The sequence below is a fragment of the Pseudochaenichthys georgianus genome, chromosome 5 (genome assembly GCF_902827115.2).
Source record: "Pseudochaenichthys georgianus chromosome 5, fPseGeo1.2, whole genome shotgun sequence".
In the NCBI taxonomy this organism is placed as follows: domain Eukaryota; kingdom Metazoa; phylum Chordata; class Actinopteri; order Perciformes; family Channichthyidae; genus Pseudochaenichthys; species Pseudochaenichthys georgianus.
Window position 1 is genome coordinate 28,659,694 of NC_047507.1, and position 27,887 is coordinate 28,687,580.

Here is a 27,887-nt window from a genome sequence, read left to right on the forward strand (position 1 = left end):
ACTTCTTTTAAACACACTGTAAAGTGTTTAGACCCAAAAAAGCGTTGTGACAATTAATGTCACAAAGGATTTATACACATTTTAACACATGTGGTGGTGTCTCCAGCAGCAAGGACAGTAGGATGCTAAGTGTCACAGCATCTTTGGTAATGTACCCACTACTAGCAGATACTATTTGACCCAGGGCTGTTGTATATACATGCAGTCCTGATACTTTGACATATACTAATAACTTACTTTGTTTAGAGGATGAGAAGTCTCTGGTGATGAGCATGTCTGTGTTTGTAATTGAGTGTGTTTGTGATGTGAATGGAAAGTCTTTACTGACGCCATGACTTACGGCTCAGCACACACACACAGGCCACGTTGATGCGTATGAGCCTCCAGGCCACCAGGTTCTTAAACGAGGTCAACGCTCGGACAAAAGTGTGTGAGTTGGTGCAGTAGGAGTTCCAGTGTTTGGCATCGATCCCCAAACAACCGGAGTTGCCGGAGCGCTCGCTGTGGCACGTTGTTTCAAAGAAGTACTGCTTCTTGTTCACATTGTTGATGTTCACGTCCGGCAGAACCGTCACCTCGTTGCCTGAGATGTCTGTGGCTTTGGTCTTGTTGCCCACCCAGTTGCTGATGCTATCGCACACTGAGTAGACTCCTCGGTGCTGAGGCTGCCCCGCTCTCCTGGGGGTCCTCCTGCCGCCCCCCTGGGACCCCGCCGGATCTGCATCAGGCGGCTGGTCGCTGAAGAGCACCCTGGGTGAGAGGTAGCGGCGCTTGGTGAAGAGCTTGGGGTCCACTGTGGAGATGGTGTTGGAGTTGTTGCCTGGACCCTGCTGCTGTGCTGCTCCTAAGATGGCGGCCACAGCCTGGGCGCTGAAGAGGAGGAACAGGACCAGCATAGACGACCTCATGAGAACACCACCTGTCAACAAGCACAGAGAACACTGTTACTGCAGAAGTATAGGTACTGGTGTGTTGTGTTTCTTAAACATTCATCAAAGTCAATCTTTCAGTTTGTGTGTACAGACTGAGAATACAATATATATATATATATATATATATACACAATCAACAAACACATTTATACATATGCACACATTAAGACATAAATAAAAGCACACAAATCAATATATACAAAATAACAGTCACTTCAATATCTTTGAGAAATGTACATTAGTGCAAGACTGTCCAGAGCAGCGTAAAAAGTGTCTGGTGCCAGATTTGTGTGTGTGGGGTGTTAAAGTCCATGGATTGATAACTGAACAGGTACAGAAGACCCAATGGCCTTCACCGTTAAAATGTCCCTCAAAGAGACGCACACCAACAATGACCACATAGAGACCACGGAGAGTCACAAAACAACTACGAAGAGTCAAAAACAAGTTAAAAGAAACACACATTTACTGATGATGGCGTCAACAGGAGTACAAAATGACTCAAAAGCAACTACCAAAAGAATCTCATCAACTATATTGTGTGCCTTGCTTATATGACAGGTGGTGGGGCGTCTTGCATGTCTGTGCCCAGGGTCCCAATGTCTGAAAGTCCGCCCATGCAACAGTGATCTGACAAAATACTCTTTCTGAGAAAATCATTTCCTTCTTACTAAGACTAACTTCTTGTTACTGGTTTATGTTTTTGACAAGTAGCTGTCTTGTATGTAGGCCAAGTGCAGAGCAGAAGATTTGAACGCTGGATTAAAGCTCCAAAGACTTGTGAGGCAGAGATGTCTGATGTGTGGATACTCCCCATTTTTCCTTCACAGTGTCAAGGCACAACATGTTGAGCAGTGAGATTGACCTAATAGGAGCAGCTCCTCTTTAAAGTGGAAAACACACCTTGCCTAATACTGGGTTTGACACTTATCGTCTCATAGCAACAGTTTTAACATAGTTTTTGCATGAGATTCACAATCATTTCTCTTCCTCAGGAGATAATCTCATGTTACAGTGGCAGTACACAAGGTTGAATGTTCTATTTCTAGTTTAATGCTCAATAGTGAACAAATCCACCTAATAACATCCACAGAGATCACATTGAACTCTGGTTATGTAGAAATATGGAGGGTGAAAGACATCTGCAACACTTTACAGTATGGTGTTTTTGTGCAGCAGCAGGCTAATGCATCACGTCACACACACTAAAGGGTTTTCTCTTTTTCACAGGAGATATGAAAAATGCTATTTCTCTTAAATCTATGGTTTATTGTATGGATATTTGTTTCTTGTGTTCTGTATTCAGCATATTATCCATGATTTTATGGATGAGTTTGACGCTTTCATATACCTTTTTTCACAATTTGCGCTCATAGACATCTACGATCTGAACAGACAGAGTTTAATGTAATCTTTAAGACTTAACGATTATCTCTGGGCAAGCAGGGAGAATATAGTGCAATTCTCCAGAAACGGTACTGAGTTTCCTTTTTAAGAACATGAAATGGATCTTGTCTATGCAAGTTACCCATGGAAATAGGTGTCACATTACCCACAGGAATCTGAGACAATGTTGTGACATCCCATCAGTTTCTGTTTCCATCACTGCGGCTCCTCAACACAACATCTGTCTGCTCTGGCCCGTCTAAATCCACAGGCTGCGTCGAACACAATGCAGCAGGCGTGTTAACACCTGCGATGCCGCAGCAGCAGGCTCGGTTGGGAAGCTTTATTATACGCTCCGTTTGCCTCAGGTGTCAGAGTGAGTGCTTGTGGATTAAAATGTTGGCACAACACATCAAAAGAAGAATCATAGTGCACCATGTGAGAGATGATTACACCAATAAATTGGGCAACATTTGGACAGACAAAAAATCCTTCGACTGCATTGATGATTAGTATAAAGATGTAAACAGACAACTCGTGCAGGGGAAACCGTTTACTTTTTTTTGACACTATGTACCAATTTTGATTTTTTTTATTTTTTTTTTAAAAGCAGGGAACATTCATCTATTGGAAAAAAAGCTAAAGGCTGATGAAAAGTGAGCACAGCATCTCGCAAGTCTTTGTTTTTTTGTTCATAGACTATTTCTTATATTTAACTATAGAGTTACATAGTTAATTTGATTATTATAAACAATACTCAATACATAAATTAAAATGTGTCATTTTATCATGGAGGCCAACTGGAGTTTTGAGTAAGCAAAAATGACTTTTTGTCAATGGAGCCCATTTTAAAAGCACATGATTGTGCACATGGCCTCAGATAAACCACTCTTATTTGTTTTGCTCTTTGTTTACCTGCCATACCACTAAGTATTAGTTACACCTGTGCCATCAACTACTGTATACCATCTTCCCCTGGTGTTCCTCTTTGTGTATACCATTATCTTTAACAGAGGAATACCCAGTGAAGATGATATAGTTGAACGCCCATATACTGTATATTAACCTGCTTAAAGTTGAGATGTTATACTTAAGACAGAGATATAAGTCAAATAAAACCATACATGTTCACATCAGTCACTTTGAGAGATCTACGGAGGTCTCTAAACTTGTTTTTCTTATTTTTACTCCGTTTCCTGCTTGTTTTAATTGCTGCCAACTTCCTATTTTATCCCTACCTTAATGTATTGTTTTTAATTGCTTCCCTGGAGATAAAAAAGAAATCACACAACCAGTTTGAAAAAAGGGTTAAACGTTCACAAGGATGTGTAAAATGATGATCCTTTTAAAGAATGAAATGTGAGATGAATATCTACTGCATTTACTAAAGAACAGTCTCAGAGTAGGAAACTTTTTTTTTTTGACCCACTTGATGAAGAGACTACGCAAACTGCGTAGTCTCTTCATCAAGTGGGTCAAAAAAAAAAAGTTGGATGTTGTGTTTGTGACACAAGCTGTTGCATCAACTGATATGGGGTTTCTTTTACGTTTTGTGTGCTTTGTGTTGCAGAGTACTATCCTGTACCTTCTCAGTGTCTCCACGTGAACTGTAGCACCTCGGCGGTCTCTAGAGGACGTGATCAGGGCTCGCTGTGTTCTGGGCTCCTGCATCAGGCCCGGCTGTGGCCCCCATCCAGCTCCACACCGCTCCGCACCCTGCTGAGAGACAAGCAGGGAAAGTGTCTCGCCCGGCTCATAAACCCACTGTAAACACATACTTTGTGAGGACCATACTGGAAACAAAGTTAATATGTTGTTCCCGCTCAACAGATCCTCACATACTGAACATACCGACATAAAAAAGACCTGCATAATGTAAAAAGTGGTAACATGCAACGGTGGAATGTACATTTACTCAAGTACTATTTTGACATACTTGTACTTTACTTAAGTTTTTCCATTTTATGCTACTATTTTTGTTTTACTCCACTAAATTATTTTATGTACATACAATACATTTGTATGTTATACATTTTTTTGTACAGTACTTTAACACTAATTTACCCAATGTTTAAAAAATATTTGGATAATGTGAAAAGAGCCATTCTGCATATTGACTTTTGATACTTTTAGATACATTTTGCTAATAATACTCTTTACTTTGACTTCTGTAACATTTACAATTCAGGACATTTACTTGTAATGTATTATTACTTTTACTGAAGCAAGGGATCTGAGTACTTTATTTAGGGTATTTTATATTACTGCTGTAATTTCTATCAGCAATCTCTAACCCATCCGTTTTTGAAAGGTTTGTTTAAACACGAGATGTATTGAGACATTTAATGAGCAAATATTTCTTAGGAAAAAAGAAGAATCCAGAGCATTGAGGAATTTTGTGTATGAAGCCTCATATACAAACCAGATGAGCTGTCAACACGGCATAACATCTTTTAAATATTGATATTGCGGTTTGTAGTCTGTTTTCCATCAAGCATGATTTCCTACATCCAGAGGGCTTTGATGAAGATGTTTGCAGTGATGAAACACAGACACCGTTCACTAAAGATAATCCATCACTGAAAACCAAAAGCATTAATTATGTTTTGTCATTTTGTTTTTATCTTTGTGTCACCGAGCCTAAGTGTGCTTGAGTTAAGTGTCAGCAGGCTGAGTGTGTTATGTTCAAACGTACTTAGTGTCAATCACCTGACACAAACAGAAACAAAAGACAGGAAAACATACTTGTATATTCTTTAAATTGAGGATAGCTTTGCAAGTAGCTACCTTTTAAGCATGGCTGAAGAAGTTAGAAAAACAGTTCGCTTGCAAAATGACAGGAATGTAAGCTATTCCTAAACAGCAGTAAAAGGCCTGTAAATATTGAAGTTTACTCTAACTAAAGAATGTATGCCAGCACAGGAAGTGTTCTCGCTTTACAGCACCACGACAACGGTGCTCTCTGGCTGTCATGGCGTTTTAATCTGTGACTTTTCAGTCCACGAGGGGCTGTTTAATGACTCTGAGTCTGTCTACTCTCTCAAATGGTGTAACTAATTGTCCCTCATAGTGCAAATCAATTAACTGCTGGACTACCCAACTGCTGTAGGTGTTAAATCTGACCTTCACAAGAAGCCTCCTCCCAGGTTCATTATCCACCACTAACCCTAATAAAGTATGTTTAAATGCACAAGACAGACATGGTGGTTAAAACTGAAAAAAAAAAAAAAAAAGAATACAACAGTTTCAGGTAAAAAAAGAAGTATGTTTCTCCAGAGGTTTTCAGTAGTCATGGAGATGCACTGACATGTGAGGTCAGAAGCACTGTAAGGTTGTCTATAACTGAGGTCTTAACAGTGATCTGGGCTGGACCAGTCTCCTGGCTGAGGCTGCAGCGCCAGAGTCCACAATGAAGGGAGAAAGTTAAAGATGTTTACTACATGGAAAAACATAACCACAAGATTAAAATTAACAACAGACGTATTCCTGACTAAATGGTACCCAAATATTACATGTTTTTTCAATTGAAATGATCCAAACACATGTCTGTAGACTTCTTCTCTCTCATTTTAATAGGATATTGTTCTTTGTTTGTTTGTCTCATGTTTGTGGACGACCGTTGCCCTTCACAAATGTTCCTCTCCCATTTTCTTTTCTTTTTTAATTAAATTACTAGCCTCACTTCAAAACACTCTTTTTGGAGTTGTCTCTTTGGCATGAGCTGAACAAAAATCTCTAAACTCTAAGACATCAGTGTCAGTAAGTGTTGCTTAGAATTTAATAAAAATAAAAAGTTTGATTGCTTCCCATGTGAATTTATTGAAGAACTAAGGTTTGTAGAGTGCAAGAGAATTGTTTTTGGGGCAATCTCACCTTATCTTTTGCACGATAAGATTCAAGGTAAATCATGACCTACGAACGCATTGAATGTGTGCACCATAATACAGACCCCAAAATAATATCTATATTTATGTAGTTCAGTGAATTAGAATACTTAACATGCAAAGTAATGCTACAAGCTGAGCCATCAAACTATTTGAGATTTAATATGAAATGCCAGAGAATTCCTCTTAAATTAACTGTAGCAGCAGAGAAAAACTATCTCTTGTCATGTATAATGTGTCATTTGTGCAAAGAATATAATGACTTTTCTGAAAATTACAAGATGTGAATAAAAGCCTCATGTTGTTATTTAAAACCTGCAACACTATTATTTCATGTATCATGCAAAAGAGCAATCATGTTAACAGAAAACAAATGTCCCAGTCATTTGAAGCTCAGATTTTGGCTGTCGACACACAGCTGTTGCTCTGTGGTTAAGGAACATGCAGTCAGCAGTCTGGTCTTGCCATGAAGGAGAATAGCAACATTCATTCAAGCTACTAGGTGGGCTACAGATATGCACATAACGCTGCCGTACAACATTAGTGTGCAGTGGGGCATCTCACATCGCATTGAGCCTTGAAGCAGATGGGCTGCAGCAGAACCACCTGATGACTGCACACAGGAAAAATGTTGCTCTCTCAGATAACGGTGATGCTACAGTGAAGGATGTTGCACACCTTACAGTACAACAGGATAATACTATATTGTTAGATAAAGTCTGGAATTGTTATTGCATCACACAAGATCCATTTGCAACAGCCAGGACAAATATTAAGGAAAGGAAACAGACATTTACATAAATTACATTGACTGAAGACAATATTTTTAAGATCCTTTAACGTACATCTGACCTGGGATTAACTCGGTATTTACAATTAGGATTGACTAGTTCACAAAAGAGTGTTTAAGTCTAACTTTATACATGTGTTGCTACCTATCTCAGATTAGATGGTTACAATTCATATCACTGTTCAGGACACGGTCAGGGTCAGAGACGATGTTATTGGCCAGCCTCAATATGTTATTATGGTAAACTGATTCAAAGAGTTCCTCAAAAGTTTGACCTTCAATATTTGAGCTGATTTTCAATCGGTGGAGCCTGATTGGCTGCTCTGTGTAAAGTTTGTTTAGGTTTGACTTTCGCTTCCTGAAAACGCCTGTCATTCATTCCTAACCCGATAAAACAGCTTTTGGATGATTTTGGACAGGGTTTTTGCACCACAATGTGCCAATGATAACATTGTGGGAAATGTGCTAAAACAACAATGAAACGTTTCCTTATAGAATATTAATAAAACCTCATTAAAACCCGCAGGACTGTTCTGCAGTTGTGCTCTCAACTTTTAATTGGGAAAAAAGTTGAGTAATACTGCAAAAAACTGTGTTTTCTATTGGCTGCTACAAGTGCTTCACACTGCTGCAAAACACATTACACCCAAGACCTAATTCCATTCTTCAAGTGTGGTTTATCTGTTTTATTAGTCATGCTCATATCCTCCCTCTATTTTTGACTGTGTCATAATACACTGCGGTAATTGTTTATTTATTGTGTAGGCTATAATGGACCTTTTTATTTATTTAACATTTTAAAGAATGCACATAATATAAATTATATTTATGGTTTTTAGGTCAACATGTACAGTATGATGTGTGGCATCAATTTAGTTTTATTTATTTATCAAATATGATAAATTATATGTTTTCGATAAATATGAATGCTGCATGAATGTGCATGGTGCATTTTACTGCTGTGGATATTCAAGGTTGTGCAGGATGAGGAGTTACATTTCCAGAGTAATGCATCATCAAATCTCTCTTGTTAGAACCATGTTTCTCTAAAAAGTCAACTATGTTTTTTTTTTTTTAAGAAAATGTCTGTCTAGTTCAATTATAAGAAGATTTTTTTCAAGTTATAAAGGAAAACTTGATCCTTTAATTAGTCAAAGACATTCACATTCAAAATAAACGGGCTGGAAATATGTGACGTTCACTGCACAGAAAGGTTATGCAAATTGTATATTCAAAAGTAACTAAAGCTGTCAAACAAATATAGTCCTAGTGGAGTCGAAAGAAATATATTGCCACTGAGATGTAGTATATAAGAAATACAGGGTTGCATGAAGTATTTCCACTTCAGTTAAGTACAAGTCCCATATATTTGTACTTAGGCACAATACTTAAGTAAATGTAAGCCTTTTAGTTTCAGCCACAGACTGTATACAGTATATCAAAGGTTGACTTTGCTGTGTTACATTAACATCAAATTGTTTCTAGAGCCTACTACAGTCTCATGTGTTTTATCCTTAAACTAAACTATCTGCTAAAGATACTAAACTGTCAAAAGTAAATCAGAAATAAACAAACAAACTGGTAGCCACATACAATGCAGCATTGTGAAGTTATATAAGAGAGTCCTTTGGTGATAGCTAGCTATGGTTTACACACTTTACAACTTTAATTTGAACGCACCACTATCAAGCAAGGGCGGGTTATTTTAACAGTCACTCTCCCAGCTGCTCAATATTTAATCATTTAACATTAAAAATGACAAATTACGTCTTATGAGCATTTCATAACATAAGCTAGTCCATGCCGTTTCACTTTGAGAGGATATACTCGTTTGTGTTGCATTCAGGGACTCAACTCTCATCAACTGTCGTCCTTAAACGCAGTGGCGGTTCTGGACCAATTTGACTGGGGGGGCCATGCTGGGGCCAGTTATTTTCTGAGGGGGGCACAATAAATGCAGGACGAAAAAGACAAAGACAGTATGAAGTAATTGCGCATAAGAAAACAATGCAATACAGTTATTGGTATTTGTTTCAGGACACATATTTATTTCAGATACTTATAGTTACAGTTGTTACGCTCTAATGGGTCCAACTAGAATGACAAATAGCGTTAGTTCCACCTATTCCGTCAGCCAATAAATCGTTTAATCATAAACTTTTTTTTCTTTTCTTTTTCATTTTCAGGGCCACAGGGGGGTCCAAAGTCAGTGTTAGGGGGGCACTGGGCCCCCTGACCCCCCTAGAACCGCCCCTGCTTAAATGTGACTTCAGGTATGGGAAACAAACATTTTGGACCTCATCTCCACTGCCGAGGATCATCGCTTCTTCTTCAAGCTAAGTAACCTGCTGTGACATCTTCCATAATATTCTTCACATAATTTCTCATATTTTGCAGCGTAGTTTAGTGCATTAACTCTGCTGTTATGCATCTGGTCAATGTACCCTTTTAAACAGCACACATTTGAACCATTACAAAAAAAAAACACAGGTGCAAATAATTACATTAATGATGCTCTGTTGCATTTAAGTGGCCCAGTAAGCCATGCCACTCAGCAGCATGCACAATACCTGCAGCCATGGGTGCTATTAGGCTGTCTTTGCTACGGCATATTATACTGTCTGGATTGCAAATGGTCTGGGTTAGTTGGAGGTGTTGCTGTTTTTATGGGCAATGGCTGAGGACTGGCCCTAATGTGGAAGGAGCTCACTAAAAGGTCCAATCCCCTCTTAGTTTGAGTTCCCCGAATTGTCCCATAGAGTTCATATAACTTTCTCATAAAAGCTGCAGTCTGCTTCTGTATCCAACAGGTTCTGGGATAGAGCTGAGCATTAGTTCTGCTCTGTGTTTGCTATGTTGGGTTTGGCATATGTTTGTTGCAAGTGATTACATCAGAACTTAGACACTAAATATCTCCTCCTAACTCTGTCTTCACATACTAAATCCAGTTTTCAATTGCACATGAAAACACTGCAACACACTGACCGATCATAAACACATGTATTAATTCTTAACCTCAAAGTCCACATTTTCCCTGGTCCTGGAATCTTAAATATGAATTTGCTGATTTTTTTGTTTTCTACTTGTAAACTGATTGTATTTGTGTTTAGCACAGTTTAAAAAAAAAGAATAGCTTCTACTCTTGGGAATTTTTATCAGCAATTTTTAAATGAACCATTAGGACCACACATACATATAGAACTATAGTATATTTGTAACTGTACATTGTTTTATTTTACACTCTGTTTGCCTTATTTGATGTGAGATATATGTATTTTATCTTATTCCTGTAACTTATTTCCACCACTATATTTATTGCACCAATGTATGCCTTTTCTTCCGTGTTTGGAATATTACATGTTGCTTTAGACTTGAGATTTTCATTGCAGAAACTATGCTGTAGCTTTTGTGCATACAGTATGGTCTGATATTTGAATCTTAAATAGAATAAATAATTGGGAGATTATCAATGCAATAAAAACACAAGTTGTAGCCCAACTTTGCAATATTGCAGCCTGTCCTCCTACAAAAAACGACCATATAGGCCGATTGTTCATGCCCTTATTACGACCCAGAGAAACGTTTTAAAGTGTATGTTGTTTCTTACACGACCACTAGAGGTGCTCTAGTGGTCGTGTAAGAAACAACATGCTCCCGGCCCGTTCATTGCAAACGCTCCGGAGAGACGTTTATTCACAAATAACCCTCTCTGGAAAATCCTAAATTGTGGAATAGTTTGGCCATTAAAATGCTTTTTGATTCGATTTCTGTCGAGAAGTGTATATTGTACTCTTAGAATACACGTCCCGTCGATGTGTAGGATCTATAGTTTGATAGATATTACGAAGATGATTTGAGGTCTCGCCAGAATAACACGTATGCCGCTTCCATGTAAAGTTAGCATGGGTGAAAACAGTTTTTCCGGTCTCTAAGTTTTCATAATAAAACCGGATATATTCTCCTCACTGTCAAATGATTACACAGTGATATCTGCATTACTCATCCACTAAAAAACATCACTTTATCCTTGTTAATTACACAATATTGATTGGTTTAAATTCTGTACAATACTTTTGTGTTTTTAACCTTCGATTGAGAGAAACAAATAGTTTTTTTGGAGTTTAGATACTACAGTGTCACGATTCTCATGTTATATCACGTTTGTAGTTTTGTCTGTGTTGGTGTTTTTCTTGTCTTTGGGTTTCCTGTTTTATTGTGTAAAGTGTTCACCCCCGTTTCCTGCCTGTCTGTTTCCCTCCCTGATTACCCGATTGTGTTCACCTGTTGTCCTTGTGTTTCTCCTCCCCTGCCCAGCTGTGTCTTGTTCTGTGATTACCCTTCTGTGTATTTAGTCTAGTCTTCCCCTGTGTTCCATGTCGGTTCATTGTTTCCCCTCCATGTTATTCCACGGTCTGTGTTCCTTGTGCTGCTCATTGGTTCTGGATATTTTGGATACTGCCTTTTTTTGCCACAGCTTTATATTATTTAATAAAGCTCGCTTTTTGTTATTCTGCATTTGAGTCCTACCTGCTTCACCCAAGTGTAACAGAATGAACCGACCACATTTGGACTCAGCAGATTTTAATGTTTTGGCCCCACAGGCGGAATGTCTTGGGTACTCTCTGGAGTACATTTTTTACACCTGGAAGAACGCCTCATCTAGACGGGGTAAAGAGGCTGCTTTGAAGGAGGCACGCCGGGAGGTTGCTCGCAAGCCCTGGCTCAGGAGCTTGTTGCCTGAGTGGCTACAAACCTTTACAAGTAGCCCTGAAGAATTGTCACAAGCTTCTAATCCTTTCCTGGGATCCGACTACCGTCCTGTTGAAGGTCCACAGAGTCTCCAAAAAGCCTCTAGGAGACGCAGGGCCAGGATTCCAGCCCGTGCTCCAACAGCCATGATCCCGGCTTCAGTTCCGGTTTCCACAGCCATGGATCCATGCACCAGTACCGGCCCGCAGAGCTATGTTTCCTTGCTCGATTACCTGGCCCATACAGCCATGGTCCAGGCCTCTGTTCCGGTTCCAGCGGCTCCAGTTCCAACCTCAGACCTTTTCTCAGGAACCCGTCTGGCGTTTGGAGGTCCACGGAGCCTCCAAAAGGTCTCTGGAAGATGCAAGGCCAGGATTCCAGCCCGTACTCCAGCGGCTCCGGCTCCAGTGCCGGTCCCAGCAGCCATGGTTCCGGCCCCAGTTCTGGCCATGGTTCCGGCCCTGGTTCCGGCCTCAGCAACCATGGTTACAGCCCCAGTTCTGGCCCCAGCAGCCATGGTTACAGCCCCAGTTCTGGCCCCAGCAGCCATAGTCCCTCCTCTAGTCCCTTCCCTAGTCCCTCCTCAGGTCACTTTCCTAGTCCCTTCTCTAGTCCCTTCTCTAGTCCCTTCTCCAGTCCCACCTCTAGTCACTTCTCTAGTCTCTTCTCAAGTACCAACTCTAGTCCCTTCTCTAGTCCCTACTCAAGTCCCTTCCCAAGTCCCTTCCCGAGTCCCTTCCCTAGTCCCCTCTCGAGTCACCTCTCGAGTCCCTACTCAAGTCCCGCCTCTAGTCAATTCCCTAGTCCCATCTCTTGTTCCTCCTCTAGTCCCCTCTGGAGTTCCCTCTCTAGTTCCCCTCTCGAGTCACGTCTCAAGTCCCTACCCAATGTCCTGGTCCATTGGAGGTTCCGCTGGGGGTCCTGCCAACTCCATGTCCTGTCCCGTTGGAGGCCCTGTCGACTACTCCTCTGCCGGGGGTCCTACCAATCGTATGTCTGTCTCGTTGGAGGTCCCGCCGTCTACTCTCCTGCCGGGGGTCCTGCCAACCCTTTGTCCTGTCCTGTTGGAGGTCCCGCTGTCTGCTCTCCTGCCGGGGGTCCTGCCAGCTCCTTGTCCCGTCTCATTGGAGGTCCCGCCGACTACTCTTCTGCTGGTGGTCCTGCAAACCCTATGTCGTGTCCCGTTGGATGTCCCGCCAACTACTCTTCTGCCGGGGGTCCTGCCAGCCCTGTGTCCTGTGCCGTTGGAGGTCCCGCCGACTACTCTCCTGCCGGGGTCCTGCCAACTACTCTTCTGCCGGGGGTCCTGCCAACCCTATGTCCTGTGCCGTTGGAGGTCCCGCCGACTGCTTTCCTGCCGGGGGTCCTGCCAATCCTATGTCCTGTGCCGTTGGAGGCCCCGCCGACTACTCTCCTGCCGGGGGTCCTGCCAACCCTTTGTTCTGTCCCGTTGGAGGTCCCGCCGACTGCTCTCCTGCCGGGGGTCCTGTCAATCCTATGTCCTGTTCCTCTGGGGTTCCCGCCGACAACTGTTCTGCCAGGGGTCCTGCCAACCCCTTGCCAGCCCCTTTTTGAACTTTGCCTTGCCCCCAGGCCGTCCACCCGAGACCCCCTCTTTGGTCTCTGCCTTGCCCCCGGGCCGTCCGCCCGAGACCCGTCCTCCAGACCCCCTCCACCCACCCTTTCTTGGCCCTAGTTATGTGTCCTCCCTCCGGTCCCCCTGCACCCACCCTGCTGGACTTTTTTTTTTTTGGGACGTCTGGGATCCGTCCCTTGAGGGGGGGGTTCTGTCACGATTCTCATGTTATGTCACGTTTGTAGTTTTGTCTGTGTTGGTGTTTTTCTTGTCTTTGGGTTTCCTGTTTTATTGTGTAAAGTGTTCACCCCCGTTTCCTGCCTGTCTGTTTCCCTCCCTGATTACCCGATTGTGTTCACCTGTTGTCATTGTGTTTCTCCTCCCCTGCCCAGCTGTGTCTTGTTCTGTGATTACCCTTCTGTGTATTTAGTCTAGTGTGTTCCATGTCGGTTCATTGTTTCCCCTCCATGTTATTCCACGGTCTGTGTTCCTTGTGCTGCTCGTTGGTTCTGGATATTTTGGATACTGCCTTTTTTTGCAACAGCTTTATATTATTTAATAAAGCTCGCTTTTCGTTATTCTGCATTTGAGTCCTACCTGCTTCACCCAAGCGTAACACTACAGTTTCCGAAGACACTACATTACCCAGAATCCCCAGCTATCGTTTGGGACTACAACATCCGCCTTGCTTTACAAACTCCGTGATTACTCATCAAGCCCTGTGATTGGATGTTGGAGTGGCAGTGCGACAAGGTTACGCTGAGCGTCAAACAGCTCTATGAAATGGAATGGACTGCAGACTTTCCAAAACTGGACTTGGACGGGTCCAGCCCCCGGGTCCAGCCCCCCCAGAACTGCACATGCTGGCTATTGTGTGTTTCGCAACATGTTCTATGGCACGTCTCTTTATAAGACATTTTCGTATTTCCCACAATTAGAAGTTGCCAGTATTAAACTGTGTACACCCTGGAGGTTTAGGGGATACGAAACACAGTGGTGTTATCAAATTTAAAACATATAATTAATAAATGGGTGAATTAATACCCACATGACAGCTAAGGTCAGAAGAGATTTATTTAACAGCTGGTCTTATGTCTGTGACCCCTCCTGTTGTTCATTGATAAGCCTGAAACATGCACTTGTCAAGGTTCAGAGGCACATTTTGCAAATATGGCAGTAGCCATCGATCATCTTAAGATAAGATACTTTATTGATCCCAAGTTGGGAAATGTTTTTGTTACAGCAGCATACTACTTTGTTCTACTCCACTACAATTCAGAGGTTAACCTGGTATTTTTACTCCAATACATTTATTTGAGTTACTTTGCAGATTCTGATTAATTATGTGTAATATAAACAACCCTTAAATCAGACTTTAGTTACACCTGAGTCAAATTCAGGGAAGGTGATTGTCAAGTGCCAAAATAAACTATGCAATATATTGGACGTTAAGTACTTTGTCAGACTTCATATTTATCTGTGGATAACCCCTACGGTTTTTTTTATTCAAAAGAAGACCTTAATTTAAAGTTTTCTTTAATGTTTAAATAAAGCCTTATCAGTTTGTCTGTTTTGCACATCCTCCTGTTAATATCTTTGGACGTCCTGCACTAAACTGTTTTATTGTAGAGATCACTACAGTATCTTCTTGATATTTTCTATTCTATATTTCTATCATGCCTTCTACTTTCCCCCAATTGTGTATGCAGGCTACTCTTAATATTTAAATGTTTTCATCAAATACAACTTATTCAACAACAAAATTCAATAACGTGCTTTAACCACCAGGCGGTATGGGTTAAAAAACCAGTGGTGTAGTTAATAAAACATAATAATATCAAACATAATATGACTATTAACTTTATTGTGAAAATAAAACAGAACGGTAAAGGAAAATACAGTTTCAGTCTCTCGATTTGAAGCTTATGCATTGTACCATGAACCTGTATAGACCTGTAACAGTCAACTGCATGAGGAGTTGGAAAGGTAGCTCAGTAAATAATATCTTTAAAAACTACAAAAAAAATCCCTTTCTATCAGCTGTGCACCGTTATGGTGTAAATATATCTACCAATTGGATCAAATATAAAAGTCAGCCGAATTAGTGTTGATATTGCAAGGAGACGTATTGTGTGAAGGGAAATGGAAGATGTTGTTTAATTGCTAATATATTTATGATCCACGTCACATATTCAGTTTTGGCGGCATTTCTTACAGTTTGTCAAAAGGTCTTCTGATCAGGGCTCTATAAATACATATCTACAGCAGATCTGTAATATGTAATGCAGCCGAACCGTGTATTACAATGCCGTTATGTGATGACTTCCAAAGAGAAAAGCAAGAACACTCGGAATAAAGTATTATTTTATGTAAACAATTTTTTTTTCCGATTTCATATCGCATAAACACCATATCCCGACATGCATTGCGGCTAAAACAATCGATGTTTTAGCCGAGGCTGAGCCTCGAAAAAAGAAAGGTGTCTCTCAGAATCGAAAGAGAAACACCTATGGGAAAAACACAAAAGCATTGTACACAATTTAAACCAATAAATGTTGTATAATTAACTAGGATAAACTGATGTTTTTTAGTGGATGAGTACTGCAGATATCACTGTTAAATCATTTGATCATTGGTTTTATTATGAAAACTTTGAGACCGGAAATACTGTTTTCAACCCGTAGGTTTACATGGAAGCTGCCGCATACCTCAAATCATCTTCGTAATATCTATCAAACTATAGATCCTACATATCGACTGGACGTGGATTCTAAAAGTACAATATACACTTCTCGCTAGAAATCTAATCAAAAAGCGTTTTAATGACCAAACTATCCTACAATTTAGGATTTTACAGAGAGGGTTATTTGTGAATAAACGACCATCTGTAACGTTAGCATTCAACGGGAGCACGAGAGGGCGAAAACTTTAAAACGTAATTATAGGACGTATTAAGCTCTTAAACAAATGACATATTTGGTCATAATAAGGGCCTGAACAATCGGCCCATGTGGTCGTATGAGTTGGAGGACTTGTTGCAATATTGTGGTCTTTATATGCCATCCCTTCCTGCTCTTCTACTCTCTTTTTCTGTGATGGCAGCTTTAGTGTGCTGCTGCTCATGTGCAAACTCTGCTGTGACTCTTTTGCTGTTGCTTCAGTTGCTGTTGTTCACCCCAGCATCCACCTCTACAATCCTGCAGGAGGCAGTTTGTTGTTTTCATCTCCCTCCCGATCCTGCTGAGCCTGTTGTTCTAAAGTCGTGTTTTCTCATGGAGTGTGATTATTATGTTAACATTTCTTGTTTTAGAATAGTTTCAGGCTTCTTAAGGTTTGTTGTGAATTAACCAAATCAGTTATGTGATCTGTTAGCCCTGAATAAAGAGGCCACCCACAGCCGCTGTCCTACATCTCATTAACTCTAATGGAGTCGTTTTAATGAGCCCGTCTGGGATGACTGACAAGCAGCCACACAATCCAGTCTGCAGACTAGAACAATCCACCTCCTTCTGAAAAAAAACATGGCAGTGGCTGTTCATTCTCATGGTAAAAGTCACACAGCCCTGCAGGTAACCCGACCCCCCGGTGCTGGCTCCCGTTCAGAGAGGAAGGGAGGTGCAGGTGACTTTATCTGAAAGCCACCAATGGGCTTTGAGTGACAGGCTGCTCATTACACTGCTGCGGTCATTCATGCAAAACTGCAAAGCTTTGTGCTGAATTCAAGCCCAACTCAGGGGTTCCTGGAATGACATCCACAGTAAAATATACAAATACTAACGTTTTTACAACAATAATGAATAATAGAAAATACGTGTTTTTTTCTTTGCTTCCAAAACAGTCTTGCATGTTAGTCTGATAACAAATGTGGTGAAGTTTTCAGGCTTTAACCAAAAATGTACGTCCAAATGAGTATCATTTTAAAAACTGCAATTTAGTGGAAATAAAAAATCCATAACTTTGATTGCAAACAATAATCCAACTTTTGACAATTATTTAATCTGTTCAAATGAAACCAAAACTGCGCACAACATCGTGATTATGAATTTATCATTTTTGATTTCAAGGAATATAATGTACGAGTCCGTCATGCAAACATGTTTAACTGTAATTGCTACTGTAAACATTTTCCATTATTTAAGATCTAATCTATGTGAAATACATTTATTAAATTGCTATTGAGAAATGCAGTTTAAATTAGCTTGGAAAAAAGGTAATTGGGTTCCAATTTCTTTGATGAACATATTTAGAAAACATTTTTTATACATAACAGAACTGTTATTTTCAATAATGTCAACAATATCGAATATCATGTGAATTTTCCCCTGCAATCCTAAATTAAACTTGGCATCATTTTATGTGTGTGTGCCTTTTTTAGTCTTCATCTGAATTTCAACAACGTTTTGGAAATCCTCTTGACATGAGGATAAGTCATTTCAAATGTTTGCACTCCCTGCCAATCATATGTGAAAAGAAGCTTGAAACTTTTAAATATTTTTCCTCTTTATGACTTAATTGCTATCTGTCACCGTTTTGCTGCGTGCGTGCCACTGTAATTATACTTTAGTTGCTTTAACTTTCAACCTCTGCTATGTCTAGTGTGTACTTCTTCAAATCTTAATTGACGCATTTGAATCCATCAATTAACCATGCACGCAGCTCTGTGGTGATTTCATAGAAACACAGGGACAGGCAGCAAGTGTTGTTACTTGAATTGCTTTTTTAAGGTAAATAGACCATAATGTTGCTGCAATGGCAACCATGGAGTATATTTCTTCCTGAGGCTAATTTCTGCATGAGTCGAAAACGGGCAACGTAAAGAGGCATGGAAAGAGAAGAGGGCAGTGTTATTAGAAAGATAGACAAAGCTACGTTCTGCTTTCAGTAGAGGAAGGAGTGAATACAATCCACATTTGCTGAAAGACTGTTCATCCGTGGTTTAGCACAAAAAGGTGAATGAGTTTCCGTCCTTGTTCTCTTAAATAATATTCCCCTTGGCTGTATGGTGAACCGTTTTTCTTTCTGAATGCAGATCTTGCATCAGTCGGCCCTCAATGGATTCAAAGTCTCTTTGAGAAAGACTCAAGCACGTCAACACAGCGGCAGGAAGTGATAGCTGTCAGTGTGTTCAACACAGTAACACATTCATTTGAGTTAAAGATAATGGCAATGGGTCAATGAAACACAACTGTTGGTTAAGTTTTATCTGTAAAAAGGGATATTTGACTGAGAAAATACTGGGAAACGTATAGGCGAAAGAAGATCAAATGAATCATTGAGGGAATTTATAAAGAGACTGCAGTTTTAGTTTCAGGGTGAGGTCAATAAATGTCAGTCAACATCCATTTTGGTGGTCCCCAGTGAACATTAGATCCTCCTTTATATTAAGATGAGTTATTTGCTGTTTTCAAATAAGAGCTTCAGACTTAGAGTGTTTATTTCCTTTGGATGAAATGAATAAAAACACACTTTTAAAGCCCAATGTTTTATCTATAGACTATTTCATTGCGTTGCATCACAACAACTTTCTTACCTCACACTATACGTGTGCTTAAACACAAATGTGAACATTGCAACACATTTACGTTTTTAAAGCCGACTTGCCTCAGCTTGTCCTTTAGTTTTAGGGAAGTGAAATGTCTTATTCTGTCCTTTGGCAACTAGTCAAAGGAAACATGTTAAGCGGTATAATAGCATGCAATTGAAGCCCATAATTTCATTTTTTCCCCCAGAATGCAGTCCTGTTGCATCTCGTTGAGGCAATGTTCTGTTTCACTGTTATCAGACAAGTATGTGGGAAACTGTTTCAAACGAAGTATGACCCTCGGTTGAGAAATGGGGCCTCTGCTGGCAGTCGGTTGTGATTTAAGGCAGATGTGTGAAAGTTTGGCTGGCGCTGACACCTGAAGATCACATCAGGTCCGGACTGAGACCGATCGGAGTGAAGCCAAGGAGCCGGATCAGGAAGGGCCAGCAAACACTTTTCATCTAAAGCTTTAAGTGATGCACCAGAGAGAACAACATCTGGATGACAATAATGGCCTACTGTTTATATTTCTGCCATAGGATACACAATCTGCAGGAATAATAATTTTGCTTTCATTTAGTATTTCTAAGCTTTTCCCACAAGAGGACCTGCTTCTTGTTAACTATTCAGTGTATACATCACTTTGCATGCACACAATCTATTCATCTTAATGACGTCAAATATAAGTGAAAACAGAATGCGTCGTGAAGTGGTTTTCTTTACGGTGCCCAAACCCAACAACGTGAGTAACAATCGCTGCCGATGACTGAAAAACCAACATGAAAACGGCAGATTTAATGAGAACAGTTTTGTTACTCAGTGATGGCTGTGTTTGGTCTCGCTGTGCTGACGAAACACAGCTGACCCCAGTCTCTATACACAGCGTCAGTAAACAGGCTCAGCTCCACACACTCCACATGAGTTCAATAAAATCAACGACAAAAACGTTGCGAGGGGTCACCGTGAGTGTTGTTGAACAATGCAGCGGAAGTTTATGATGAAACTTTGGCAGAGCTCCGTCTCTTGAGATGATCTTAATAATATGATCTACTTGTGAATTTGGCTCGGTTACGGGTTGAACAGCCTCAGTGACCTGGTGCTCAAGTTCTCCTAGCATTGATTTTAGTTTTTGTTACAGGATTATGGCCAAGGAGGATATAATGACGCCAGATCAAATACGGCAATCAACGCTTGGACACGATAGCTGCTTTGATTAGGAAATGATTTGGCTAGACCTTTAAATCCTCCTGTAAACACTTGGCTAATATTAAATGTCATTGCTGTCAAATAAAAAAAATCATGCAGATCCTTTAAAAATGTGGTGCTTGACACATCTTTTGACACTTTGGGGTTTTTGCTGAAAAACATTTATTTTTCACACAGTTCTATTTTGCTGTGGAACTGCAGGAGAGGACTCATGTTGACACCTTCTTGTTTGTTGCCGTTTGTGTCTGTCAGCAGTTCTTCTGAAGAGCAACAGTTCAAACTAGCAAAGCATGTTGGTTTGAAAACATATCCAGCTGTCTTTTGTACATTTTTTGGCTTTGGACCTTCTCCTTCGAGTAGAAATTCTGAAGCTGGTCAAAAGATCTTTCCCATTTCCCTCTCTGGCATTTGTTTCCATCCTTGCTTTGACATTTTGTGGAAAACTCTTTCCAAATTGATTGTTTAAAGTCTGGGTTCACTGAGCGTGTGATCCATCTGCACCTTTTATGACCAATTAAATGGCTTCTCACATAAACGCTGACACCTATGTGGCTCCTTTTTACTGAATATTTTGTTTCCCTTACTGTAATTTTCCGTAACCCCATATTATGGTTACACCTTCTTCAAATAAATTCCCCTCTGCTGTTATGGAAGGTAAATAAGGGGAAGCCACAGAAGCAGCTGTAGAAATGCATATGTGGTGCTGTGAATGACGTTTTCTCTTTCAAGTATATTTGACTGTTTGTATCCTGTCACTCTCATTGGTCTGTGCTTTAACCTTATTTGTTCTTAGAGGCTCAAATCAAAAAGAAGCTTCCTTTTACAAAATTGTTATTATAATCTAGTCTTATGAGGAAATTACATCCTTGAAAAAGTGGAGTTAAAATAAATATGTGGATATTGGAAAACCCATTGATGTGTCATAGTAGTCTGAAGATGGTGAAATAGGACTGGGCACCGTTTCTGGGATTTTGGGAACACTGTCTTATTTAACAATCAAATAAACATTAGCTATTTTTACTGTAAGTTTCCCATCTCATAATAACCGGGGGTTACAGGGTCAAGTTGTAGTTGGCATGCTGGATGACGGTTGTGATTCACGGTGTGTATGTGTATGGCCTAATTGTAACACACACTCTCACATGATGAGCGACTCCCACTCTCAAGGCACTTCATGGGAGAGTAAATGCAACTCAACCACAGGCACAGGCTTGTTGTATTTCATTTTTATCCCCACAGATACTCACATTTACACAGTTTATGTTATTTTTAATCAGCTCTCTTGAGTTACGCCAGGAAACATTTTAAACGTGGACGGATATTCTAACTGTCATCTGTGGTATCAGAGAGATGATCCTCCCGAGTTACTAAGAGTTGTTTTTCAGCTGTAGATTTTTGTACAGTAGCTTTCTTTTCATGCGTTGTAAATGGGTACCATAGTCCTTGAACCTTGCCCGAGGCCGCAGGAGATGATGGGACATGTCTGCACAGAAGGATAGATGCTGATGGAATTATATATGACGGCTGGCTAATCGGGTTTGATGCTGGTGAAGGGAGGAATAACACAAGCCCTCTGTAATTATGGCAATTACAGCCCTGCTCTATTGGGAGACAGGAGAGGAGAACAATTATCACATCATTCATCGTTTGTATTAAACATTGATTGATTTGAATGGGGTTCAATGTAGAATTCTCATTATTGGTTGCACAATGAAATGCAGTTGAGTTTAACCTGAAATGGTTTATTTTTTCACTCATTCTTAACATAAATATTTATGCCGCTGTACTCTGCTCACCAACAACTCTGTCAGGAAAAGGAGTGTTTGCCAACATCAATATTTATTAGCTGCCGTGTAACCTCAGGAGTGACAGGGAGTGGGATTTTTTTACGCTAACAAAGTTGTACATTCCTGATATAGGAGCCTTACGGCCATACTGGCCAGCAGCTGAATTTCAGCCATGGTTTTGCTGCCAACATTGAAATATGAACTTAATTGAACTTTGACACCCTATATTCACTCGTCCACACGTCCAATATAATTCTCGCGTTGACTGGAAAAGGAAAAGTTAACTCCATTACAAAACACATCAGAGTAAAATTGAGGTTGTCATAACTTCCCAATTTGCACTATCTCTTCATCTTGTGTGTTTAGTTTGAAGCCGGTGATATAAAAGCTTTTATTGCTCAGCACCACTATAGTGGCGCTGAGCAAATGTTGAGTATGGTCACCAGGTTAGGAATGGAAAAGAAATACAACTAACAGGTGCGAGATGTAGATAAAAACGATTTTCTTAGAAAACAAAATACTGTACTGGTAAAAACCCATTTGTATTGAGGTCTGTATTAAAAAAAAGAAAGAAAGTGAAACAGTAAATATATCGCTTTAAAAAAGTAGTTAGATCTCTAATAAAAGAGAAACCTCGCAAGAAAGGGCTAATTACCGTACATTACATCTTTAAGAAAGCAAATTCACAGATCAATGGAAAGAAAAGCAGTCGGATGTGTCTCTGCAGGAACAGGTTTGTGTTTAGGCAGAAAGCTGTTACACCATGGTTCTGCTCAGATGGCCCGTACAGCATCTGTAACCAGAGTCCTGCCTGCCCTGTGCATCCACCTGTGGAACAGATTGTTCAGCGATGAGGAATGCTTGTCTGCTGAAAATCTCCACTGTAGTAAATTGTTGCTTTGCATACCAGAGGGTAAAAATGTGGCGTTCTGTTCCTTCAGAGTGAGTCCACTACTGAATACATAAAATGCATCACATTGTCTTCATGAAAATTGGAAAACACTTATAAATAAGAACATTTATGTGTCTGATATGTGGTCTGTAATTCAATTATATTGCAGCCAAAAAGAGAAGCTCATTTTGTGTTGGACCAGAACTAGCAGTCGATTCCCATTGGAAAACTTCCTGTATCTCTATATACACATTTCTCTTGTATCCAAAATATTGGAAGGACACGAAGAAGGATAAGTTGAATATTTTATAACTAGGAAATGGGCATAAACTATAGGAAAGAACTTTTAAAAAAAGGTTTTATTTGTTATATTAATTATTTGTTAGACATTCTCTAGTTTCAGCTTGTTACATTTGACATTGCACTTTTCTTTTTTCATTGTAAATTAATAATCTTTGGATAAAGACCCGTTGGTTAGACAAAGAAGCATTTTGACCACTTTCACTCTAAAGATAAATACGCCGGCTCTACTTAAATAAATTGAGGTAACAATTTGCGTTGATCTTTTTAAGTATTTCCAATTTAATCGATTATCAAGTTAATCCGAGTACCCATTTATAATCTGATTAACTTAATTAGTTCAGTACTACAAACATAATTGCTTTCACCTTTAAAAACTAAATTAAGTTGAACCAACTTAATTTTAATCGTAAAGATGGAGTGATATTAAGTTGCATTTTGTTTAATTTAAGCTATTGTCATTTATTTATTTAAGTCCATACTACTCAAAAATGTCCATGCAAATTGTTACCTTAATTTGGTTGAGTATTAGAAACTAATTTCTTTGAGTCAAAAATAACATACACATTGAAGTTCCACTTGTTAACAGTTTATTTTAAAATGTTTGTTACACAATGATCTTTTCATAACAAATGTTCTCAAATATGAAATAAAAGTAAACACAAAAATGTAAATAAAGGCATGAACCTGCTTCCAACGTTTTTAACATCTCTTTTGGGTCGTTAAGGTTAAGTGCATAATAGCCCCATTAGTATCGCGCAGGCTCTTGTCACATCCGAGATCTGAAGGACTTCTGTTCCTTCAATCACTGTTCTTGCATCCGCAGCCCTGGTCAAGACAGTCTTCAGGATCTCATTGCTAACTTCCACTTCACCATCCTGGAATAAGTAGATTAGATAATACATTTCAGTGTTTTTGGTGCAATCAGATTTGAAAACATTGCATTGTGTTTCAGGTTAACACAAGTTACAGTATGATTTAAGCATTGTCGTTACTTACTTAAGTTTTCCTTGAAGAGATCCTCTTTTTCACGAAGACACACCACCAAGCACCGGATAGCAACCTCTTTTATTCTTTCCACCGAATCATCCTTAAAAGGAGAACATTTTAATGTTGAGAAAGAAAAACAAAGGCTTGTTTGCAAAAACTGAACATGCTGGGCATTGTCAGTTGCTGTTCATATTTATTTTAAATGAGTTTTTATAAAATGTATTACTGTATTACAAATAATGAACTTTGACTGCAACTGTGAAACAAAGGATACAGGAGGATGCAAACAGCTAGCTAATCAGTATGCTATGCATGCTACAGTAGCTTAAAACAAGTAGCTGATGATACCTTACAGCAGCGATACTCAACCCGCGGCTCGCGAGCCGCATGCGGTTCCTTTAAGACTAGTTGCGGCTCTTTTAAGTCCCACTTAAAAAAAAAAAACCATTGTCAGCAGAATTCATCAACATTTCATTATCACTCACAAGTCACACATCAGTCTATTAGGCCGCCCCCCCCATCCCTCTGAACAACCAATCACACATTATTTCAGGTTTCACGCTCTGATTGCAGGTGCGCGAGATAATTGCTCCGTCACACTGGGAAAACTAGCTTACAGCACTATGCAAAAATGGTAAAGGGATATAGGAAACGAAAATGTGAAGAGGAATATCGAACATTTAAAGAGGACTGGGAACTCGAGTTTTTCTTCGTCTCCACCGGTTCGGGAAAATGCATCTGCCTGCTTTGTGATAACGTTATTTCACAATTTAAAAGGTCCAATTTGCAGCGCCATCACGACACAAAATACCCGAAGTGCAGTACCGACTTTCCGAAAGGTGGAGAGTTGAGGGCGGAAAAGCTGGCGAGACTCAAACAGAACCGAACTGCTCAAAAAAACGTATTCCACATAAATACGAGTGAAAGAGCAACAGAGGCATCCTGTGATGATCAGTAAACATGCTGTCTGTTATCTGTTGTTATGGGCAGTCAGCAATGTGTGTTTTGTGGTTGCAGTGAAAATAATAAATCACAGTTATTGCACTGTACATTATGCTTTTCATTCCTTAGTAACATATTACTATTAGCCATATTCTCAAATGCATAATGGTTTCAGGGAGGAAAGGAGCGTTTTTGTCAATGTGGCTCCTGATTAGGACAAGGTTGAGTACCACTGCCTTACAGTTTGTGTTGGACTGTATATGCAGTAAACAGCTGTTGTAAATTAAACTGAACAAAAATGGCTACTTACCAGGTAATTTGATAGATTATTAGGTGAAAATCCTTTTGTTCCACTGCTACCAAGTGTTCCGCTTCCAAGATGAATGCTGATTGCTCCAAGTCAACATGCGGTAACTCAATAGATATGAGTTACTCTAACTTAATATATCCCTACAGTTGAGTGAGCGCAGACATATTTTTGAAAATCACTAAAAACATTAAAACATTCTTTTTTTCTTTTTCAGTTTGACCGATTTATTAAAATGAGTTGTAAGCTCATTTTACAAGTTGAGGTAAAAAACTAAATGTTCTATGTTGAAAAAGTATTTTTTGTGTTTGATAGTCTCCCTCTTTTTATATTTTAAGGACTAAACAATTTATCATGTCATTTAAAGACAAAGGAGATTTGTACCTATAATACGAAGAATCAATGAAATTCCTCAACAGAGTATATTTGTCTTTAAGATTTAGTAGATATGTCAGATAAGGATGCATGACGGGAACACCTTCCAAAGTCCTATCAACTTAATAACCACCTTAGTTTTTCAGAGGTATTTTATTACTCAATGTTCAGTAATCATCATAAATCATAGTCATGACACTCAGAAGCATGCATGTACATGTGCTCCAGGGGAGATCCATGAATCAAACATGTAGTGAAATATACAACAGATAAAAAATATATATTTTCAAATTCACATACTTGGCATAGTGTTGTGGATATCATCTGGCATCACCTGGCATCTCGTACACACTGGCTAAATGCATTTATGATTTATTTATTTAAATAAAGTGGAGCAAGGGAGCAACATTCGAAGTAAGCTTTTGTGTATACTTTTCCCTTTTATTAGAAAGCAGAAAAAACAGCAAGTTCACTTTGAACTTGCGCGAGCACCAACCACAGAAAAAGTAACCGCAAGTTCAAAAATTCCTCAAAAGTCTAGATGACAATTGGTCTTGAAATGAATCCAATGAGGACGGATTTAAAAATGAACTCAAAATAACCCATTCAGACCTTTTATTAATTAAGCTCTGAGCCCATCATCCTACCTTCAGCTCCCCCCTCTGACTTCATCACTCTGACTTCATCACTCTCTTTGTCACTGTAAACTGACCACTGCCTCTTTTGTTGGAGCCAGAGAAGCCTCCCTATTGATCGTCCAGTTTGTTATTCCTGCCTGTTGATAACAGCCATATGCTTTAGTTTATAAATGAGTTGCTCTGTTCCCATATTTACTATGCAGCGCAAATGCTTCCTTTGTACTTGGAAACTGTTAAACATTGCAAACATCTAGTGATTTTCCTCCAGTATGCAAATGAGTTCATGAAAACATAATCATAATCTTACCTATCCAAATTAAGGCGTGTTAAAATTCTCCATAATGACAAATGTACAGTATAAAAAAAGTACTCCTCAAAATAGCATAGCAAGTCTTCTCGAGTATAATCACCAGCTATTATGTCAAGAATGCAATAATTTGTTTTAAGTCTGCTGCACACAAAACTACCCTGCAGCTATAGTTCCTTGTTTCCAACCCAACATGCCATACAAATACAAAAACTGTGCAGGAATGCTTTGAGAATATCACGTAGCCCAAGGAGACGAGTGCAGGTTTGATCGCTGCCATTGTAACCTGATGAGCCAGAGGCCAAGCTTCAACAGTTTCTGAGGGGATGGAGGAGATGATCAGCTCCCTGTTGGGTCTGATCTCCAACCTTAAACCCTCTTTAGATGTAAAAGAACACAGTATTTCAGATAGTTCCTCAGCAGGTTTACTATCCTAAAACATAACAGAACAAGTGTCCAAGTGGTGCATGTAGAGTTTACTACCTTCACAAGGGTTTTACTTTAACATGAACAATTCACATCCAAAACTGTTGTATAAATACAATTCCTTTCAATTGTCTGTATAATAGTCTATTTTGTAATCTAATGCAAATCATGCTAAAATATGTTATTGCTTTGTAGTATAGGGTAGTACGTTTCTGTAGATGCATGCATTGAAGGTAAATGAGTCCTCTACCTCTGCAGAAGCTCTCTCTTCTCTCCACTGATGTTAGACTCCTGAGGATCACTGAAATATATCCCAGTTTGTGTCCAATTTCACAAGATGCCAGGGAGCGGAAGGACAGATTCTTCGTCAATTATCTCCAACAGTCCTTTCTGAGTCTTGCACTTGTTTGAAAATTGTTCTAAAAGTAAGTGAGAAGCGTCCCAGAGACAGCAGGCTCCGACTGCCTGCAGAGAGCCCCAGGTCCTAGAGCCCGCCCTCTAGGGTCCACCAACAAGGGACTTAAATCACTCCCGAGTCAAATAACTCAAACAATATTCACATGAAATCTGGAATTCAGTGGTGCCCAGAAAATAAATCCAAATGCTTAATTATTCCCAGAATTCTCTAACGCTAGCTCTTCCTCTACAAGTTGTATTGGCACACTTTTTGTACACACATTTATTGTTCCCAGAAGATGAAACCTACGTTGGTGATCTTAGACTTTCCTTCAGACTTTTGTTTTAAATGCAATACCTTGATTGTTCCTATACTAGCAGTAGCCCTTTCCAAACAGTTTGCTCATATATTAAATTGTAAAAAAAGCTTTATCCACAGTTCTATTTCATTAATGGTAACGTAACTAGAATACACATTAC

The 27,887-nt window shown here is 39.6% G+C and overlaps 1 protein-coding gene across 1 annotated transcript; it reads right to left on the reverse strand.

The window, feature by feature from the left end:
• Nucleotides 1-27,372, reverse strand: ngfb (nerve growth factor b (beta polypeptide)). The gene is made up of 3 exons (XM_034082351.1): nt 27,262-27,372; nt 3,904-4,034; nt 1-919 (listed from the first exon to the last, which is right to left on the reverse strand). Exon 3 carries the CDS (start codon nt 906-908, stop codon nt 321-323), a length of 588 nt encoding a protein of 195 aa, XP_033938242.1. The 5' UTR covers nt 909-919; nt 3,904-4,034; nt 27,262-27,372; the 3' UTR covers nt 1-320.
• Nucleotides 27,373-27,887: the final 515 nt, after the last annotated feature.